General features: G+C 37.1%; 2 protein-coding genes across 3 annotated transcripts in view; both read left to right on the top strand.

Annotated features, from left to right (window-relative positions):
* LOC140787679 (agamous-like MADS-box protein MADS2) overlaps positions 1–19,988 on the top strand; it is a 33,541-nt gene that overhangs the window by 12,966 nt on the left and 587 nt on the right. The window contains exons 3-6 of one of the 2 annotated variants that reach the window (XM_073136739.1): positions 5,892–5,956; positions 6,079–6,178; positions 8,817–8,858; positions 9,015–9,056. In XM_073136739.1, coding sequence (XP_072992840.1) covers positions 5,892–5,956; positions 6,079–6,178; positions 8,817–8,858; positions 9,015–9,056 — 249 coding nt within the window. The remainder of the gene's footprint in view (positions 1–5,891; positions 5,957–6,078; positions 6,179–8,816; positions 8,859–9,014; positions 9,057–19,988) is intronic. The other variant, XM_073136740.1, reaches the window with a different exon arrangement.
* On the top strand, positions 10,604–19,985 carry LOC140787677 (ATP synthase subunit alpha, chloroplastic). Its single transcript, XM_073136736.1, is given in 8 exon segments — positions 10,604–16,584; positions 16,587–16,639; positions 16,641–16,687; positions 16,689–16,848; positions 16,850–17,031; positions 17,033–17,117; positions 17,120–17,329; positions 17,331–19,985. Coding segments are annotated over 8 exon segments (1,092 nt in total). The 5' UTR covers positions 10,604–16,460; the 3' UTR covers positions 17,562–19,985.

Raw genomic sequence — 19,988 nt, 5'->3', positions numbered from 1 at the left:
ATTGATCAGTTAAGAAAATATAAACCGATCTACTTTAATATGCTCTTTTGAGTTTTATGCCAGTTACTTCGGTTTCAAAAACTTTTTAATTTTGGTATAGAAGTGTTTTTAGTTCTGTCAAATTGTTGAGCCTGATTTTAGAGAAAAGACAGTGAGTATTACATATATTGAAATATTAAGTTAATTGAGAATATTAACTAGGTATTCCGTTAGAAAAAGGATCTACTTAATCCTGAAAAGCCTTGAAATTAGTTTATATCCTTTTACATTTCAGTGTACTGTTCTGCATTATTATGTCAAAAAATGGGAACTTTTTTGTACTAATAAACTTTATCATGTTTCTTACTAATAGACTGTTTATCATTTTACTATTTCATTACTATCTACATCTAGAGGTGATAGATTAATTTAGACTTGTACCAAACTTGACGTGGATTTAAACTTGTACGGAACTTGATCTGTGCTAGCTAGGCGTGAAGGCAGTTGAATTATTAACCCAGACTAGATGCAGAATCTCAGTCTTTGATCTGACCTTGTTCTCTAGATGTACATCCGTTTCCTTATTTCTTGATCCAATTTTCTGGTCCACTGGACTTGCTTCATTTAGAATATAATCCTTCTCTATTCTCTCATCAGCAAATGGTCATCATACTTTCCTGTGACCACGTTGACTTGTCTCCGTTTACTTATATAATAGTCATATTCTATAATAAGTCTCCTTATTTTAGTACAGTAACTAAACGATAACTTACATTATTTTGATATAATAATTTATTATTTTCTCTCATATTATTCTATACAATTTTTAAAAAATAATTTAATAATAATATGATAATAACTATTTTACTCTTAGATTAGATAACACTTACTTATGTATAACCTTAGCTATAATTGAGATTTTCTTTCTCTCCTCTATCTTTCTCTTACATTCCAATCATCTTAGCCTCCATCTACTTTATCTTTTCTTTGAAAAATTGTCATCGCACCTATAATTAAGATTCTATCTCTTTTTTTTTTGGACTAGTAAATTTTGCAAAAACTACGTGCGGGTTGATAACAACATAGTGTAGGATTATAACAACATATTGCGGTTACACTAGTCTAAAATTACATTGCATTGAATAGTTATTTACATAGAGTTAGCGGTTAGTTTTCCCATGCAGACTTATAATCCCGCGTTACCTCGTACTACATGGTTACTTCCTCGTAGTGCATTATTATTTTACATAGAGTGAGAAGTTATTTTTCTATAGTATGGGTTTAAACTCTGCATATTCTATAGTGCATGATTATTTTACATAGAGCTTATAACCCCACATTAACTCCTAGTGCATGATTATTTCTTTGTAGTGCATAGTTATTTTACATAGAGTGAGGAATTTTTTTCGCACAGTGTAGGCTTATAACCTAGCATTAGCCCACAGTGCACGGTTACTTCCTTGTAGTGCGAATATATAGAGTATCTTAAGTCCATAGTTGTAATAAAAGATATTAAAATTTTAGATTATGTATATTATTACTAGTGTTTTACATCTAATCAGGGGTATTTTCATCGTTTGATTAAAAACATCATCGGTTCTCAATAATTTTATTATTCTTCAATACTTTCGTATCAACTTTTTATCACATTAAATATAATTATTACTCTTATATTAGTATTGAACTAAATATTGAATAGCTCATACTGATATTAGTTCTATTATTTCTAGTATTAAAAATTATAATAATAATATGTATTCTAGCCTTATTCCACAAGTGAACACAACCTTGTGGAATAAGGTCAATTCAAGAATAAGTATTTTAATTTTTAATACCAAAATAAGAGAGATAATATTAGTATAACCCATTCTATTATTTAGTTAAATATTAGTTTAAGAAGTAATAATTATATTTGATATGACATCAAATTAATAAATATTAGATAATAGTGAATTTGTATTAAGAATTGATAAATTTGTATTAAAAATTTGTGAATTTCTATTTATATGATACGAATATTAAAAAAAAAAGGAGAAGAGAAAGAAGAAATATTAACTATAGCCGAAGTGACATATAATTAAGTGATGTTTAATATCAAAGCACTATAATAATATGGGTTATTATTAATTTATTTTTTAAAAATTATATGTAATAAGATGAGAGAGAATAATGAATTAGTATAAAACTATTTTTTAAAAGAAATGAGAAGAGAAAGAAGAAATATTAACTATAGCTGAAGTGACATATAATTATGTGATGTCTAATATCAAAGCACTATAATAATATGGGTTATTATTAATTTATTTTTTTAAAATTATATGTAATAAGATAGAGAGAGAATAATGAATTAGTATACAAGAAGTTAAATTATTATTTAATTACTATATCCAAATAAGAAGGCTTATTGTGCACAATAAAAGTATTGCTAACAGAGGAGTGAACCGGGCTTTGTAATTTTAACCAGAACACTTTCCTTTCCTACCATGGATAATATAATATACATTTGAGGTCCTTACATGACAATCAAGTGTATCTAGACATCACAGGGACTGCAACACACCCCTCTTAGACATCACAGGGACTGCAACACACCCCTCGGTTACGTGCTTTCGATTGTACAGATTATTCACACTCATTTTTTGCAGACACCTAGAAGAATATTTTAGATTCAACATTAAGTCCATCCCACTTTGATTCCATTGGTTTTGCTTGATCCAATTTCTTGAACCACAACTTAAACCTGAACATAATGGGTTGCACTGGGTTGCGGTCGATCTACTTTGTTTACCTGAACTATTAAGTCCCAAATCTTGTGTCTAGGACTTTTCTAGGGCATGAGGTGTTTATTAGATGCCCCTGCATTGTATACGGTGTTATTCTTCCTACATATGCAACAAATTGTTTCTTCAAATGTTGCTAAGTGGCAAATTGTTTCCTGAGTGAAACCGCTGCCCACAGCATTGACTAATGGTACATGATCACCTGTACCTATTCTTTTCTCCATCTTTTGTAATTAGAACTTCCATGCAATTATAACCTGAGAAGCACATGATATTTTAGGATGTACCTAGAAAAATGAAAATAAGTATCATAAATGTCCTTATCGTTGTTAATTTTCTGGAGGCACCTATTGCATCTTACTACTATGTGCTAGAACTGTTTTCTCCTCTTCTTCCATGGCATCCTAGAACACATGGAAGATCTATCAAAGAAATCAGACACATGGCATTTTTCTTCTTTTTTTCTCTCAGCATCATTCAAATGTGAGGCCATGAACTGTTCACACTCAAGTAATGAGACAATAGTCTGCTGAAACTTTTCTACTTTTCTGTTTTTTAAATAATATTTCTCGACACATCTGTACATGCATGTCAATTCACATGAAAAAGTTTTTTATATTCCACTGTAGATAGTCTCCTTTTCACCTTTTTTTAACATAGTAGCAAATTATTCATCATGAAGGTGGTTCATATGAGGGTCCCAACTAAAATCTGGCAATATTGCCCAATCAAATGCCAGAAATAATCTATTCGACTTTGTGTACTAATGTTCCGTATAGGTATAAATTTGACTTTAAAAAATAAAAACTGCAAAATTATATTATATGATATTAGAGATTTTATATCTTCTCAAAATCTGGTATTTATTGGCAATGGGTGATGTTGACAAGGTATATAGGATCATATGCTAGAAAAATCAAGTCAGAACAATAGCTGGGTTAATATTGAGATCTGAGTTTTCCTATATACTGAGCTACAGATAAATAATTGCGAATGTAAAACAGATGCGGATGACCGTCGGGAAAAGAGTTCGGGAATAAAGATGGAATAATAGTTTTACAGATCTAGGTTCCACTGTTGTCTTGCTGTTCCACAACCCAAAACCGATTCAATAAACTGTCAAGTTTTACTAGATTTAGGTTTTAGAGTCGTATTACTGTTTCCTGTACCTGGGTCAGTGATTTAGAAACTTCATGGATAGAACACTTAAAAGTAGGAAATATCAGTCCAATGCTAACCAGAACTTCTAACAGTAACGAACAATTGTTCTTAAGTTTCAGGAGTAATTCATATATAACTTTTGTTTGTGCAATCCTTGTAAGGACACCAGAATATCTTTCTGTATTTGCTGACTATGAAACTCTTGTAAAGGATTAACAAATTCTGCCTTGATAAGTGTACTTATTGTCAAATGTTTGAAGAGTAAATCTGATGGATATTTAGAAAATTTCTGCAGTAGGGTTTATGGCATATCCGAATATTATCAGGAAAAGGAGCAAGGATGTAGAAGTTTAACAGTGGAAGATATTTAAAATCACTTTCGAGGGCCTAGTGTGACAAAAGACCAATGCAGAAAAGGACTTGATATCATTCATTCTCATGTTTGAGCTACTAGGGTTAAAGAGCCTCGTCAATTCCTAATGCTTTTCTAGTAGTAGCAAAGAAACATAAAATCCTACAACCCAGACATTTTATACATCGGCTATTTGGATCCTTTTCTCCATTCAACTTTTGTTCTAGTTAGATTATTTGTTCAACCCTAGTGCTATTGTGTACTTCTCAATAGCTGCTTCTCATTGGTTTGGTCCACTCTGAGACACCTCTACTTGAATGAAGTTAGTTACGCATCCTTGTTGATGCTTCTATAAGGCGTGTTTGTTGGATATGTGCAAGTATTTTTATTTTGTTTTCCTGCAGTTATCCTCTGTCATTCATTACTAGGAAAATATAACTTAAGTTTCAATATTGTATTGTATTATTCTATTACATTTGATAATTATATAAAAATATTTTTTTCTTTACTTAAGCTACTGTAAAAGCAATTCTTACGGAGCTCCACTAGTGAAATAAATCATTTTATTGGTAATTATTAATTGCTACTACCAGATAACTGGAGTAAATATCTAAACAACCATTAACTTAACATCAAATTCTCGTAAAATAAAGTAAAATTGAAAATATGTGAGCAACTACTGTTTTTTATCCATGGTTTCTGCCTGTGTCCTGTGCTCTTGCATCAATATGGAAGATATTTTCATCTCAAACTTATTCAATCTTGACTATTCTCAAGAACTTCTGAAAATCTCTTTTTGGGTTCATTAAGAGCCGGTGGTTATTATGATATGTTTACATCTCCCTAAAAATGAGAATATGTAATCATAGAACAGTTTTTGTGAAGTCTTGTATCAGTCTGTGTGATGGTGTCTATGTTTCAAGAGATGCTAAATAATTGAGAGAATGACACTCTTTAGATGACGCAAAGTAATCATTCTTTACAAGTCCTCAACAAAGAAGTTTGTCTGTACAACCATCAGCCACACAGTGATACAGAAATCTTTGAACAAAAATCATGGAGCAGTTGTACTCTGTGATCATATAAACGTTTGTCTTTGTCCTCATATATTGTCCTTGTGAATAATTATGTCATACTTTTGGGTGAACCCTTTTGCTTATATTACAATATGAATGATTCTGTCTTGCTCCTCTATTTTATCCGTTTACGTTGGGCATATACTACAAGTATGTATTCCTTGCTGTAATCTTTCTTTACTTCCATAAAAAGCTCATGAATTGTTTATGCTCATAGATGTGATATGTAATTTTGGCATTACTGCTGTCTTATATGTTTGCAAACTGAAGCAAGCTCTTTAATGAAGGACCATGACTCGAAAGTAAGTTAATATGAAATAATGTTGTAGGGAGGTCACCTACTTACATTGTAATTCCACTAATCTAGTACCTCAACTAACTGTTTTATCGTGGACAAAACAAGTTGGGCATATTTAAATACCGAAATAAATTCTTTTCCATAAATTGTGCAGTTCTATTGGGCATATTCTTTCTGTTTTTAATAGAAAAATGAAATTTGGCATAGTTGTATGACTTCTAAGTACCTTATGTTTTGTAATATAGCAGAACAATTACCAGGAATATTTGAAGTTAAAAATAAAAGTTGAGTTTCTGCAACGTTCCCAGAGGTAGCCATCTGAACTTAAATTTTGAAGTTTTCCTTTCCATATATTCACTGTTGAGCTATAACTTTAATGCTAATGTATAATTTTCATTGACTTCTAATATTACTTTGACCATACGATTATAGAAATCTTCTTGGTGAGGACTTGGGCCCATTAAGTATAAAGGAGCTTGAGCAACTTGAGGATCAAGTAGAGATGTCTCTAAAGCATATAAGATCGACAAAGGTAATCATCGTGATACTGGAATCTCTTATAAAACATAACTGCAGATGACTTGTTAAAAGGAGCTATGAATATATGTTAGGTGTTTTTTGATTCTTGTTATTTTGCAAAAGAATATCCAACAATAAAGGAAATATGCAGCAGAGACATTAGCAAGCAGGGTTATTTTTTATTGCAAACTCTTCCATCATCCGTTACCAGATTGTTAAATTTGTTTTGTTTATAGGAACTGAACCAGCCTACTATTATGTTTTATTTTCTGAGAAAGTGTTAATCACATATTTAACCCCTAAGACTCAAGTTCTTATTATGGCATATTGGTAGCTATGGTTTTTTCTTCTTTTTTTCTTAAAGACCAGCCCATACTGGAAAGCAATCACTATTAATTTGTTCAGCAGTGAATCTATTATTTGTGTTCATGACTACTTTGGATATCATTTTCTTATATATGCGTGAGAGATCTTAATGATTCTAATTTTATAATATATGTGCATTCACTTGAAGATTACATCCATTGCACAATGTAGTTGCATCAGAAATTTTTTAGTACCTTCAAAATCCAGAACTTGGAGTGTGCTGCATGAATCTTTTGTTTCTACTTCTATGTCAGGCAAGTCCTGCGTTAGCTTTTGGGATTTGATCTTCTATATCAATGCCCAAGATTATGAACCTAGAATTAGGCTACATTTAAACGAGATTAGCTTGATTTTAGTAGGGTGTTAAAGCTCTTAGAAGGGCGTGTTGGGTGGGTCAGGCTCAATGATATGCAACATCATCCAGATCCATTTGGAATGCGGCAATAGTTAGGTCAACATTGAACGAGAAATGGTTGATTTGGGGGTTATTACTTGCAGGACTAGCTATTTGTAATGTCCCAAACAGCTTGTATATTAAATTTTGATAATTAACCTCAAGAAGTGGATTATATCGGCTCGGGCTTAGTTGACCCATTACCTCTAGTTAGGTTATGTATATTTAATTAAGAGGGTTTCCTAGAATAGACCCAAATGTGTGAGAAGTTTTTGTAAAGCAAGAGATGTTGTCTCTCGTAGCTCTCATCCTGGTGTTGAGAAGAGAGCAACTCAGGCTTTGCTATCTGAGGCTTGAAGAAGAATTTAGTTGTTTCCTAAGGAGAATAAAGGAAGAAGGATTCTTATTGGAATGTGTATGGCTAACTCAGTGAAGAGGTAATATCTCTATAAAATCTAGCATACCATTATTCTTGATAGTGGATTTTCCCTGTGCCTATTGATATAGCCTATTGTTAGGTAAACCGTAAACGTTGCAATCCTCGTGTGTTCTGGTTGTCCTTATTTCATTTTTTTTTTTGTGGGATTTCGTCTTTGTCGTGAGTTTTGCTAGATTTTTGTAGTAATTTGCTTACAGTGATGGGGGAATCCTCTTCCCCTTCCTATATGTTTCTTTCATCCTCTGCTAAAAATGATATACAGGACTTGTGGATTCAGCTTTGACTATCCTCTTGCAAAATGAGGAAGGGGTTTCTTTTCAGTTTATGACCTGAAGTTATTCTAAGGGTAAATATTGAACGAAATTGAGGCAACAAGCGTGCAGAGCCACAAAAATATATCAGCTAGTACTGACTAGATGAGAATAGTTATAATTGTTTTGTTTTCAGTTGGACTCAAGAGTAATTATATCTTGTGCTCATTTTCTCGGAAACCAAAACCTGAACCGAATGAAACACCACCTGACTTTGCAACAAGGTATCAGGGTATTATACCACTAAGTTTTTATGATTAGTCCATTGAAAGCTTGGTCTGTCAGAATCTCATTGAGACTCGATCAAACTTTGCTCGAAAGTGAGCCGGTTCAAGTTTGACTTGCATAGTAGGCTCAAAATTAAGACTAAATAATAATAATAATATATTTAATATAATATAATATACCACCTGACTTTGCAACAAGGTATCAGGGTATTATACCACTAAGTTTTTATGATTAGTCCAGTGAAAGCTTGGTCTGTCAGAATCTCATTGAGACTCGATCAAACTTTGCTCGAAAGTGAGCCGGTTCAAGTTTGACTTGCATAGTAGGCTCAAAATTAAGACTAAATAATAATAATAATATATTTAATATAATATATAATTAATATGAACTTTTGCTCAAGATCTAAAAGCATATAATATTATTATATTAGTCCTTGTACTTTTATCATCGAATCAGATCTTATTTTAAGTTTATTATTGCAAGGCAAATCCTATTAATGAGAACTTTACATTTCTTCATTGTTAAAAGCTTTTGTAGAATTTATTGATGTATTTTTCCTCTGATGTGATGTCTGTAATACTGAAAATCTTATTAAACATAATGATTATGGATATGTTAGAATATAAAATATGAAATCTTTGTTTTCTAACCACTTATGTTTTTAAAGTAATCAGTGAGTGAGCTAAATATCATGCCTTCAAATACTGTTATATTCATCTTTGCTTGAAAAAATAATAAAGTCCACCTATTTAAATTAAGTCCACTTATTGAGCCCATCAATATATCGCCCCAGATATAAAGAAGGTGTTAGAATATAAAATATAAAAATCATCGTTTTCTAACAATTTAAGCTTTTAAAATAGTTAGTTTATAGAGTTACACTGATATTCAGTTTCTATTTGTACATCTGCAGACACAGTTAATGCTTGATGAGCTCTTTGATCTTAAACGAAAGGTAATTAGATTTAGATATTCTTATTACCTAAATTATCCTCTCTCTCTCTCTCTCTCTCTCTCTCTCTCTCTCTCTCTCTCTCTCTCTATATATATATATATATATATATATATATATGTATATATGTTTATGTTAACAAATATTATCTTACTGCAGGAGCAAATGCTGCAGGATGCTAACAAGGCCCTAAAGCGGAAGGTATCATGACTATTGCATAATAGTTGATGAAATTTAGTACTGAATACTTGACCCAATATTTTTCTTTTTCTTTCTATGCCGCATCAGTGAGTATTGACACAAGTTTAAATTTCTTGCCATTGAAATTTGCATATATTTTTATATCATTAATCTATTATCTGTTCGGGGTACAGGTGGTCATACATGGGATAAAGATCAAAGTTGGAAGAATTCTTATATCATAATACGCCAAAGACCTAGATGCTTGAGCTTTTAAGTGAAAGTGGATTTAAATTATATATGTAATCATAGTTCTGTCTTGATCCTAATTCCATGATGTTTATGGCTTCTAGGCTTGTTGTTTTTGGACTCTCCGGTTCTTGAGCACTTTGAAGTGCACCATTGACGGGAACCGGCTTGATCTGATCCACAATGGTCTCTAGACAAATTCTAGAACAGTCCTTGTTGGAGAAATTTTGGGAGATATATCCATTGGAACCTCTTAAAATTTGGATATTTTTTCAATCTTAAAGAAAGTTTTTCAACAAATTTAATATCCAAGATTTGACAGATTAGATTTTGATATATTGACTACATAGTGGTTGAAGGATGGAAAAGTGGTTTAGGGGAGTTTTGGGGAAATTATGTGATAGGGGATAGGGTAGATAACCGAGAGAAAGAGAAGAGAAGGGAGAGGACGTCGGACCTTGGAGACAAGGGTGGTGCGGCCAGACAAAAGGCGGCCAAGACCGACGGCCTAGGAGGGGTCAACATAAGGAGGAAAGGAGTAGGGTCTAGGAAAAGAAAGAGCTCAAGCGCTAGTCCAATTACTTGATAATTCATATAGGGTATGCACCAAATACAGAGCAACTCCAATTAATAAAGTATAGTCGACTAACCTAAACCAGCACCAAATGCAATAAATAAGCAATAAAGGAGACCCAAGTCGGGTTGACGTTCAAGGCTTGAGGCGGTCCAATTAGGTCGTCTGCTTCACTCCACAACGCTTCCTTTAACCTTTTCCACAATGTCTGAAATTGAGGAAATGTTCAAGTATCTTAGACTCATAGTCCCAAGTGGCTTGATCTGCCAAGCCACTCCACTAAAATTTATGTCTCAAGTCGTCCGTCAACATGTGCCATGCGCTTGGCTAGCACGCACCCGCACCGGAACCGGCTTCACTGTATCGCCCTCGGATGGTTTGGGTATGACTGAAATGACCACTGTTTTGAAAAGCGAAAAAAGCGGCCGCCATGGCGGGGCGTTGCACCGGCCACCCCGCCATGTTGAAAGGCGTCGGCAAAAAGCGGCCAAGCGCCTTGGCGGGCTACCTAGGCGCTAAATAGTGCTAGGTGGGCTGCCTGGCCCGACTTGGCGGGCTAGCGCTTCGGCCCGCCATGTCGAGATGCGGTTATTAGTGAGCAGGTCGGGTTTTATAGCGGACCGGGTTTAATAAAACTAACAAATTTAGAAGAGTTAATTGCTAATTGCTTTATAAATTATTGAATTAAGATTACAGAAAAGAAAAAAAAAATTCTTGTCATGCATTATTAATTGGGAGAATTACTAACTGTCCACTATTTAAGTATATAATTTCTAATTAGAGAATTTTAAAATGTGATTCATGTGAATAAACTAGAGTTAGTAAATTGATATCTCAGTTATTCAGTTATCACTAATAAGCAATTAGCCAATATGATTATGTTATTTAGTGTTTTGATTTAGTGCACTATTAAAATTTCTGTATATACTATACTTATTTATTTATTTATATTAAAAATCCTAGACCGCCTTGTCATCCGCCTTGTCCCCCGCCTTCCGCCTAGGTCTTCCGCCTAGGCTGTGGGTTGACCGCTCGCCACCCACGGCCGCTTTTTAAAACATTGGAAATGACTGATATTGTGAGTTCAAGTCGGGCCTTTAAAAGTGGCACGTGGAAGACTAGGTGAACCTTAGACGAAGCCGGTAGGTCAAAGCAGTATGCCACATATTAGATGTGCTCCAAAATCTAAAATGGACCATAGAAGAGGAGAGAGCTTCTGGTTCGTCACAAGCCACAATGTTTTTATGGCTCTCAATCATGCAACTGCTTCATCCTGTTCTGAGTAACTGCCATATGGAGATTCAACCACCTCAAGGTGGCATCGCGGTCAAGAAGCTCCAAATCATCCTCGATCCTATCTGCACGAGACAGCGGATCATATGCTAGTAGCATCGGTGGTACTCATCCATATATGGCCTCAAAGGGCCTCATCTCAATTGCTAAGTGGAAAGTCGTGTTGTAGGAATACCCAGCTGGATATAAAAGCCATTCCTTGGGTCGATCTCCAATCATACATCGCCGCTCGATGCAACGGTTTACCACCTTCGTCTGCTATCGGTCTACGAGTCGTATGTTGAGCTCATGGCAAGCTTTGTTCCCTATTGTCTTTGAAGTAGGCCAGCCAAAACGCGCTAACAAAGATGTAGTCACGATAAAAAATAATAGACCAAAACATATCGTGAAGGTGAGTGACGTCTCGAATATAGACTTTTGCTACCCATTTTGCTGAAAACAGTTGTGTAAGTGCTAAAAAATGGGCATACCTGCTAAGGCAATCCACAACAACCATAATCACTGAGTAGCCTCGTACAAGTGGTACCCCTCGTCCAAAATCAGCCTATCTCAGTCCTCCATCTAAGGATGTTGTTGGGGTCTGCTACTAGCTCACTTAGGATCTAAACAAGGTCCTAATCAATACTCATGGCTGTCCTCAATTCTGATAGGAAGGGAAAGGCCGTCAACTCGCCGCACTCGGGTTGGCATAAAAGAGCATCCGCAATTAGGTTTTCAGCATTCTTCTTGTACACCAACTCGTAGTTATAGTCAAGTTGTTTGCATACCCATCTCTATTGGCTGGTTTATGGATCTGTTACTCTAGAAAATACAAGAAACTTTTTGATCCATTCTTGACGTTGAAACGACGCCCATTATATATAGTTGCCACTTTGTCACAACACGAATAATCGTCAACAGTTTGATCTTTGGAGAGAGTGCTTTGCTTATAAAAGTAATAGGTTGCCCTTCCTGCATCAAAACAACACCTATATCTATGTCGGATATGTTGCATTCCACCACAAATGGCTTGCTGAAATCAGAAAACGGCAAAACTGAGGCTGTTGTCATAGCTTCCTTCAACTCCTCCAATGCATTAGTGCAACAACATTGTCAAAGGCGCGACTGTTTTCCCAAAATTCTCCACAAATTGCCGATAATAATAGATCAGCCCCAAAAACCCATGCAACTCCTTCAAGGTCTTGGACATCAGCCAATTCACCATGGCCCAAATATTCCACTTTCAGTTTGGCCCAAAGGCATTTGGATTGTTTCACTTTCATGTGGTTGCTACTCAAAACTTTTAGCACCTCTACCAAGTGCTCTAAATGCTCCTGCCACAAACGAATGTAAACTAAAATGTGGTAAAAAAATGCGACATACCATGAGGCTTTGAAAGATAGTCGGTGCATTAGTGAGACCGAACGATATTACCTAAAATTAACATAGATTGAGCTTGCTGAAGTAGGCCACACCCACCAACTCATCTAGCAACTCCTCAATCACTGGAATCAGGTACCTCCTTAATGGTGATCATGTTAAGATCCCAGTAATCGATGCAAAACCACCATGACCTATCCTTATTATGCATGAGCAACACTGGAGATGAATGTGAACTCCTGCTGAGCTGAATGATGCCACTCTCCAACATCTTAGAAACCATTTTCGTGATCTCCTCCTTATGAACTCTCTACCAAGGTAGGTGTGAGTTGCATCAAGTAGCCTTGGGCGTCAAGTTCGAGTAGGCTAATTAGGGGCTGTAGTGCTATGTCTTAGCTTGACAAAATGCCATCCAACATGACCCAAGCTTTGGACCATTGAAGGTTGAGCACCAAATCAGCTCTCAAAGTATTAATGGGTAAAGATCGAGCTTGAATTGTGTTGCCCTAGACTGCTAGTGTGATACCGCGACATATCCACATCAATAGCTTAGGCAAGGTCTCGTAGGGCCTCGTCAAACCTATCCACATCAATAGCTTAGGAAATTAAAGTCATGTCAATCTGATGAGTATATCGAGAGATATGATGGAAAATTTATCAAAGATCAGAGGTGGCGAGATGAATGTGGAAGGAGGATAATCAAGTTGTGCTTAGGATCAGGGTTATGGAAGGTGTGTTACAAACCGGCTTAATTCGATCTGTAGCAGTTTTGCACAGGATTTGGGATCCACGGGTGGAGGCACGGATTCCTAGGTATAGGATGGAGGTGATGATAGAGTGAAGGCCGAGTAGTTGATGAAGGTGGCTCGACAATTGATGATGGTGATAGTGGTTTGCGGATGCAGATGCAATAGATGGTTGAAGGCTATGATTGGCCTACAACTGTGATAAAAAATCGTACAGAAGGTAGAGACGGTTAAGATAGAGATACGAAGGGAGAGATATAGGTCTGCCCTACAGGACTAGGGGATTGGCGGAAGAGGGAGATTAGAAGTTAGATGAGATCGTGCCAACGGAAGAGGTGGCACTAGTTGGTGAAAAGGGAGGGAGATGTAGAGGTCGACGACCTAGTTGAGAGAGATGCCAAGGCAAAAGCGAATTAATTTCTTATTCCAAGCATACCTAAGATACAAGCCATAAGGCTCTATTATAGAGATTAAATTAAAAAGTCTAAAACAAATTTAACCAAATTAATCTTTCTTATCTTTCCGGATTAACTCTTCATTTTGCCACAGATGGATTCCGAATCTGGAGAAGTCATGAATACCAAAGTTATAGATTTGGAGGTTGGCGATCGTATCCAATTAGTTTGATATTATTCGGATATCTGTAGAATATTCTGTAAATATTTTCCCAAAATTGCACAGAGTTGAATTTAGCTGATTAAATAAAATTCTAACATACTAAGACTTTGTCTAAACCACATATGCATAATAAATATGATAACTAAACTTGATCTATCAAGCCCAATATCTTTCGAGGTGATTCGATCTAGTATGAATCACATCAAGGTGAAAGATAGCTACGGTGGTGAGATATAATATAAAGCTATACAAGGGAAAGAAATTGATTCTACTCTCAGGGACGAGAGGGGACAAGAGGGGAAGAGAGGATGTAAGGGAAAGATAGTGGTGGTGGTGGCCGACCAAAGATAAAGCTTGGCGAGAGAGAGGGAGGTCGCATGAGAGGGGGTTCCACTAGACTACTATAGATAAAGCTTTAGGTCAAATTCTCATTCACCTAATAATTCCTCATTAGGGTTCCACTAGACTACTACAGATTATATAATGTCCCTAATCAACTGGATCAACCCAACTAGGCTAACTTGGGTCATACTGACTTAAATGTAATTTACCAATTCTTAACCAATTACCATTAGGTGCACACCACAACATGTTTAGTGGCTACCTAACCTAACTCGACCTAGCTGCTTTGGCTTAGGCTCAACCGACTCTAGCCAGCCCTAATACATAATCCAGGATTAGGCTTTAGGCCTAACCGATTACAACTCTAATAAACTATTAAACTTGAACCTAACTTAATTAGCCAGATCGAATAGGCTAGAGTCCAACTAACCCACGTAAGCAATGACTAATACACATAAGCAAAAGCAACTAAAAAGCAAATGCAAAGATAAATATAAGTAGATAACTATCCATGAGAAAAGACATAAATGCCCTTGACTACCTCTATGAGCTGATCTAAGCTAAAGATGGGTTCACCCCCTAGCTGGTTTATAATATACCACCATGTTTCTGTCATCTTATCCTCAAGGTGGGAAATCGTGAAGACAATCCATGATGTCTAACTCTAACTCCCAAAGTGGTCTCGTCCATCGGCATGCCAAGCCGCTCGATTAGCAATTCCATCTCTGCTTAGCCTCTTCACTTACGTAATCAGTTCGAGTCCAATCCACCGCATCATGTTTTGAATTTCTGTATCCTAAGCTCGGTGTGGTACAATTGATTCAATCCCTTCATGCTCGGGGTCATAGAGCCCAATCTTATTGATCCATCCAAAGGGGTTTTAGTACACCTTTTCTAGCTCGAGTTGAATCACATATGGCCCTTCCAAGCGGCCTCTCTTCAAATCTAAAATACAAAGAGAACTTGGATATGAATACATAGTTGAGTCGACTGAATCAACTCGATGTGAGTCCATCTCTTGCTCCCATGTGATTGCATCTATCTTGCCCTCGGATGTGGCTTCCAACAGGTTCATCTCCTCTTGCTTCACTCCACTTGCTTGGTTCAGTCACACCATATCATCCAAAGTTGAATCCATCTTGTCTTCATGCACTCAAGCTGCATCAACCTACCACAAGCCGATATTGGCTGGGACGATCACCTTGCCATGGTCCAAGATGGGTTGATCCTCGAGTGTAAATTCTGGCTTGCTGTTTGGACCTGAGGTTAAATCAGCCATCATTTTCATGGTGTCGGCGTCCTCTTTGTATGCCTCATGTAGCCACTTGTAGAATGGAGAAGTCGGGTTGAAAATACCGCAAACTCTTTTGTTGTCTTCGATGATAGCCATTTGACCATGATTTGCACCTTCCTTGGTCAGCTTCTACTCTTACTGCAGCTTGTGTTCGAGTTAGATCACCTTTGGCTCCCCTAAGTGGGCTTCCCTCAGCTCTGAAAGGAAAAGAAAAGGCAAAAACGAAAAAGAGACCAAGTTGGTTTGATGCAAGACCAACTCGTACTAATCTTGGGCCAGCTAATTGGGGGCTGCATCCAAAATGTTCTAAAGCTCTTCCAAGGTGGGGAGGTGGCCACCTAGGTCTTCATCTGCTATAATGGAAAAATTGACCAAAGGTCAGAGGTGGTGAGATGGACGTGGAAGGTGGATAATGGAGTTGTGGTTAGGGTTAGGGTTAGGGTTATGGAAAGTGGAAGATGATTATAGTAGTGGGATAAAGCATAAGGCTAGACAAGAGACGAGAAGTGGACCGTACTCACAGGGACGAGAGGGAACAATCGGATGTAAGGAAAGGGCCAGGGTGGTAGCAGCCACGGCCGAGGACAAAGCTCGGCGAGAGAGAGGGAGGTTTCACGAAAGGGAGAGATCGAGGAAGAGAAGGACTTAGGTCAAATAGGTCAAATTCTCATTCATTCAATAATCCCTCATCAAGATTTCACTATAGATTATATAATGTCCTCATCAGCCAGGCTAACTTGGGTCATACCAACTTAAACCTAATCAACCAATTTAGGAACTCTAAATTGTTTGAATATGAATAATGAGTTACATTTTCGTTCTATCTATGCGAATATTGGCATCTCAAGGCCATGGAAGAAATAACTGATTAGCCCTTCAACTTTTATTTGAATTTCAAATTTAGGCATTATTTTTTCCCCTTCCTTCCGAAAAAGAATAAAGAGATACTAATGGTAACCCTTCAAACCAATGAAATTAGTAATATTATTCATGAAAGTATTGAACAATATAGTAGAGAAGTTAAGATTGTGAATACTAATGCCATACTTCAAGTAGGCAACAACATTGCTCGTATGATCTTGATGATGTAATGGCTAGTGAATTAGTAGAATTTGAAAAGAGTACAATAGGGCATTGCTCTTATTTTGGAATAAAAAAATGTTGGCGTTGTATTAATGGGATGAGTTGATGATACAAGAAGGAAGTTCTGTAAAAGCAACAAAAAGAATTGCTCAAATACTTGTAAGTGACACTTATTTGGGTCGTGTTATAAATGCTCTAGCTAAATCTATTGATGGGAGAGGTGAAATTTCATCTTCTGAATCTCGATTAATTTTAATACTCTGCCCCAGGTATTATTTCAAGACATTCTATATATGAGCCCCTTCAAACAAGGCTTATTGCTATTAATGCAATGATCCCTATAGGACGGGGTTAGAGAGAATTAATTATTAAGGATAGGCAAACCGGCAAAATAGCAATAGTCACGGATACAATTCTCAATCAAAAAGGGCAAAATGTAATGTGTTTATGTAGCTATTGGTCAAAAAGCATCTTCTGTGTCTTAGGTAGTGACTATTTTTCAGGATCAATGGGCTATGGAATATAAACTACTATCGTAGCTGAAACAGCGGATTCACCTACTACATTACAATACCTTGCTCCTTATATGGGAGTGGCTCTGGTTAAACATTTTATGTATCGTGGACAACATACTTTAATAATTTATGATGATCACTCCAAATAGGCACAAGCTTATCGCCAAATGTCTCTTTTATTAAGAAGACCTCTTGGTCGTGAAGCTTATCCCTGATATGTTTTTTTATTTGCATTCATGCCTTTTGGAAAGAGCCGCTACATCATGTTCTAGTTTAGGTGAAGGAAGTATGACTGCTTTACCAATAGTTGAGACTATCAGACATAAAGAAAGGGCTGTGGTGGTAGCGACCACTACCGAGGATGAATCTCAGCGAGAGAAAGAGGGAGGTCAAACAAAAGGGAGAGGTCAAGGAAGAGAGAGACTAAAGGTCAAATTCTCATTCATTCAATAATCCCTCGCTAAGGTTTCACTAAAGATTATATAATGTCCCCACCAGCTAAGCTAACTTGGGCCATACCGACTTAAAACTTAATCAACCAGTTACTGGTAGGTGCACACCACCTATTTGGTGACTACCTAACCTTACTCAACCTGGTCGACCTTGCCACTTCGGCTTAGGCTCAACCAACCCTAACCAGCCCTAATACATCAATCCAAATTTAAGCTCTATGCTTAATTGATTATCATTCTAATAAACCATTAAACTTGAACTTGACTTGATTAGCCGGATTGAACAGGCTCAACCACCAACCCTAATACATCAATCCAAGTTTAGGCTCTAGGCCTAATCGATTACAGCTCTAATAAATCATTAAACTTGAGCTTAACTTGATTAGCCAGATCGAATAGGCTCAAGTCCGACTAATCCACAAAAGCAACTAAAAAACAAATACAAGGATAAATATAAGTAGATAACTAGCTAGGAGAAAAGGTGTAAATGCCCTTGACTACCTATATGAGCCAATCTGAGTTGGAGTTGGATTCGCCCCCTGGCTAGTTCGTAATATGGCGATGAGGATAATCTACTGCTCGTTGTGGTCTCCGAGCATTAGTCAGACTCAAAATTGTCGAAGGGTAGGGACACCCACCAAGCCATAGGGTGTCCATCGACCTAATTGGGTCGGGTTGATGTCTCGGCTTGTCCTCCTAGTGGTCAGACCATGGCTCCGAAGGGTTAGAGAGGAGAGGCTCCCGAAGGGTAGGGCCCCTCTATCCAGGTTAACCAGGGGACGAGGCGGAGATTCAACTCGTGCCGTCGCAATATGTCTTCCACTGAGACTCCTGTCACTGGTTGAGAAGGATTTGCATGAGCATCTCTATGTTGTGTTGGGTTACATCCATACACTCCATCATTTATTGTCAATTGCTTTGCATGAACTCCAAGGTCCAATCCCATGAATCAGTGTCCGGATCTAACTCTATCGGGGCCACGAGCAGCTTAGTGGTCGCCATGGCCGTCGCCTTTTGTTGTCAAGATGTTGAAGCCCATGTGATCACCATGATCCACAGCTAAATATCGATTTGCTCTGATACCAATTGTTAAGAATCGACTTGATCCAATCCACAACGATCTTTAGACATTTTAGACAGACCTTATGAGAGCAATTTTGGGAGATCTACCTATTGGAACCTCGACATTTGGATATTTTGTTGCTCTTAAAGGGAGTAAGTTTGGCCTATTAAATATTGAGATCCGTAGAGTAGCCAAAGGCCAGAGAAGTGGTTTGGGAGAGTTTGCAGGAAGTTATGCGAAAGGGTAGATAATCGAGAGGAAGAGAAGAGGAAGAAGAGGAGGCCGGCTCTTAGGGACAAGGCTGGTGTGGCTAGATGAGGGGAGATTTGGTGACTAAGACGGGCGGCCGAGGAGAGGTCGACACGAGGAGGAGGGAAGTCGGATTTGGGAGAAGAAGGAGCTCAAGCTCTAGCTCAATTACTTGATAATTCAAATGGGTACGCACCATATGTTTGAAAAAGTTGGCTACCCAGACAAACCAACTTGACCCGTAGGCTATATCCCTTTGGGTAGAATACAAAGCGACTCACCAAATACAAAGTGACTCCAATTAATAAAGCACAGTCGGCTAACCCGAATCAGCACCAAATGTAATAAAATAAATAAAGCAATAAAGGAGACCCATGTTGGGTCGGCACTCAAGGCTCGAGGCAGTCCAGTCAGTCGGTCCGCATCAACCATTTACTTAGTAATGTAGTAAGGCTGTATGGTAACTGGTAAGTAGTAAGTTTTAGTACCAAAATATATCTGTACTTGGAAAGTTGGAATGCCACGATCTTGTCTGGTTTACTGGAAATTTTGCACTCCGACTCTCTTCCACAGCCTTTAACAACGGAGATATAAATATCAATATATTTCTATACATAAAATGAGATACCAGTAAGTTTCACTGTTCTGTTGGTACCTTGCCGCTTGTTGATCTTCTTTTATGCTGTTGAAACATGAATAGCTGCTCTTTTTTCTAGGAATAAAGATTATTAATCTTCTGTAATTTTCCTTGCAAGGCTCAAGGGTATGCATTTATAGGCCTTCCTTCTTGTCCAGGGTGGTTTTATTTCAGATGACATTCAGCTATTAAACTACAAGCTTGTTTCAATTGTGTCATTTCTTCACATAATTTTTGTCATTATATTCCTTGGCATCTCTGGACCTTTTTTTTTTTTACTTTTGCCTACCGTGTCAACAGTTTTTCAACACGGATGTCCTTTGGGCACTTACACTGTGAACACAGATAGATAAAGTCCCATTGGGCTTTCTGCAAGTTTCTGTTCTCATGGCTTAGAGTTATGCTGGCAATCCCTTGAAACATTCTGAGGACATAGTAGCAATATTGGCTTACAATAAATCTTCTCTGGTTTTCCTTGT

This window comes from Typha latifolia, chromosome 4, assembly GCF_019914945.1.
Source record: "Typha latifolia isolate L0001 chromosome 4, TyphaL0001v2, whole genome shotgun sequence".
NCBI classification, from domain to species: Eukaryota; Viridiplantae; Streptophyta; class Magnoliopsida; order Poales; family Typhaceae; genus Typha; species Typha latifolia.
The sequence above is the reverse complement of the archived record's forward strand: the minus strand, read 5'-3'. Positions and strand labels throughout refer to the sequence as shown.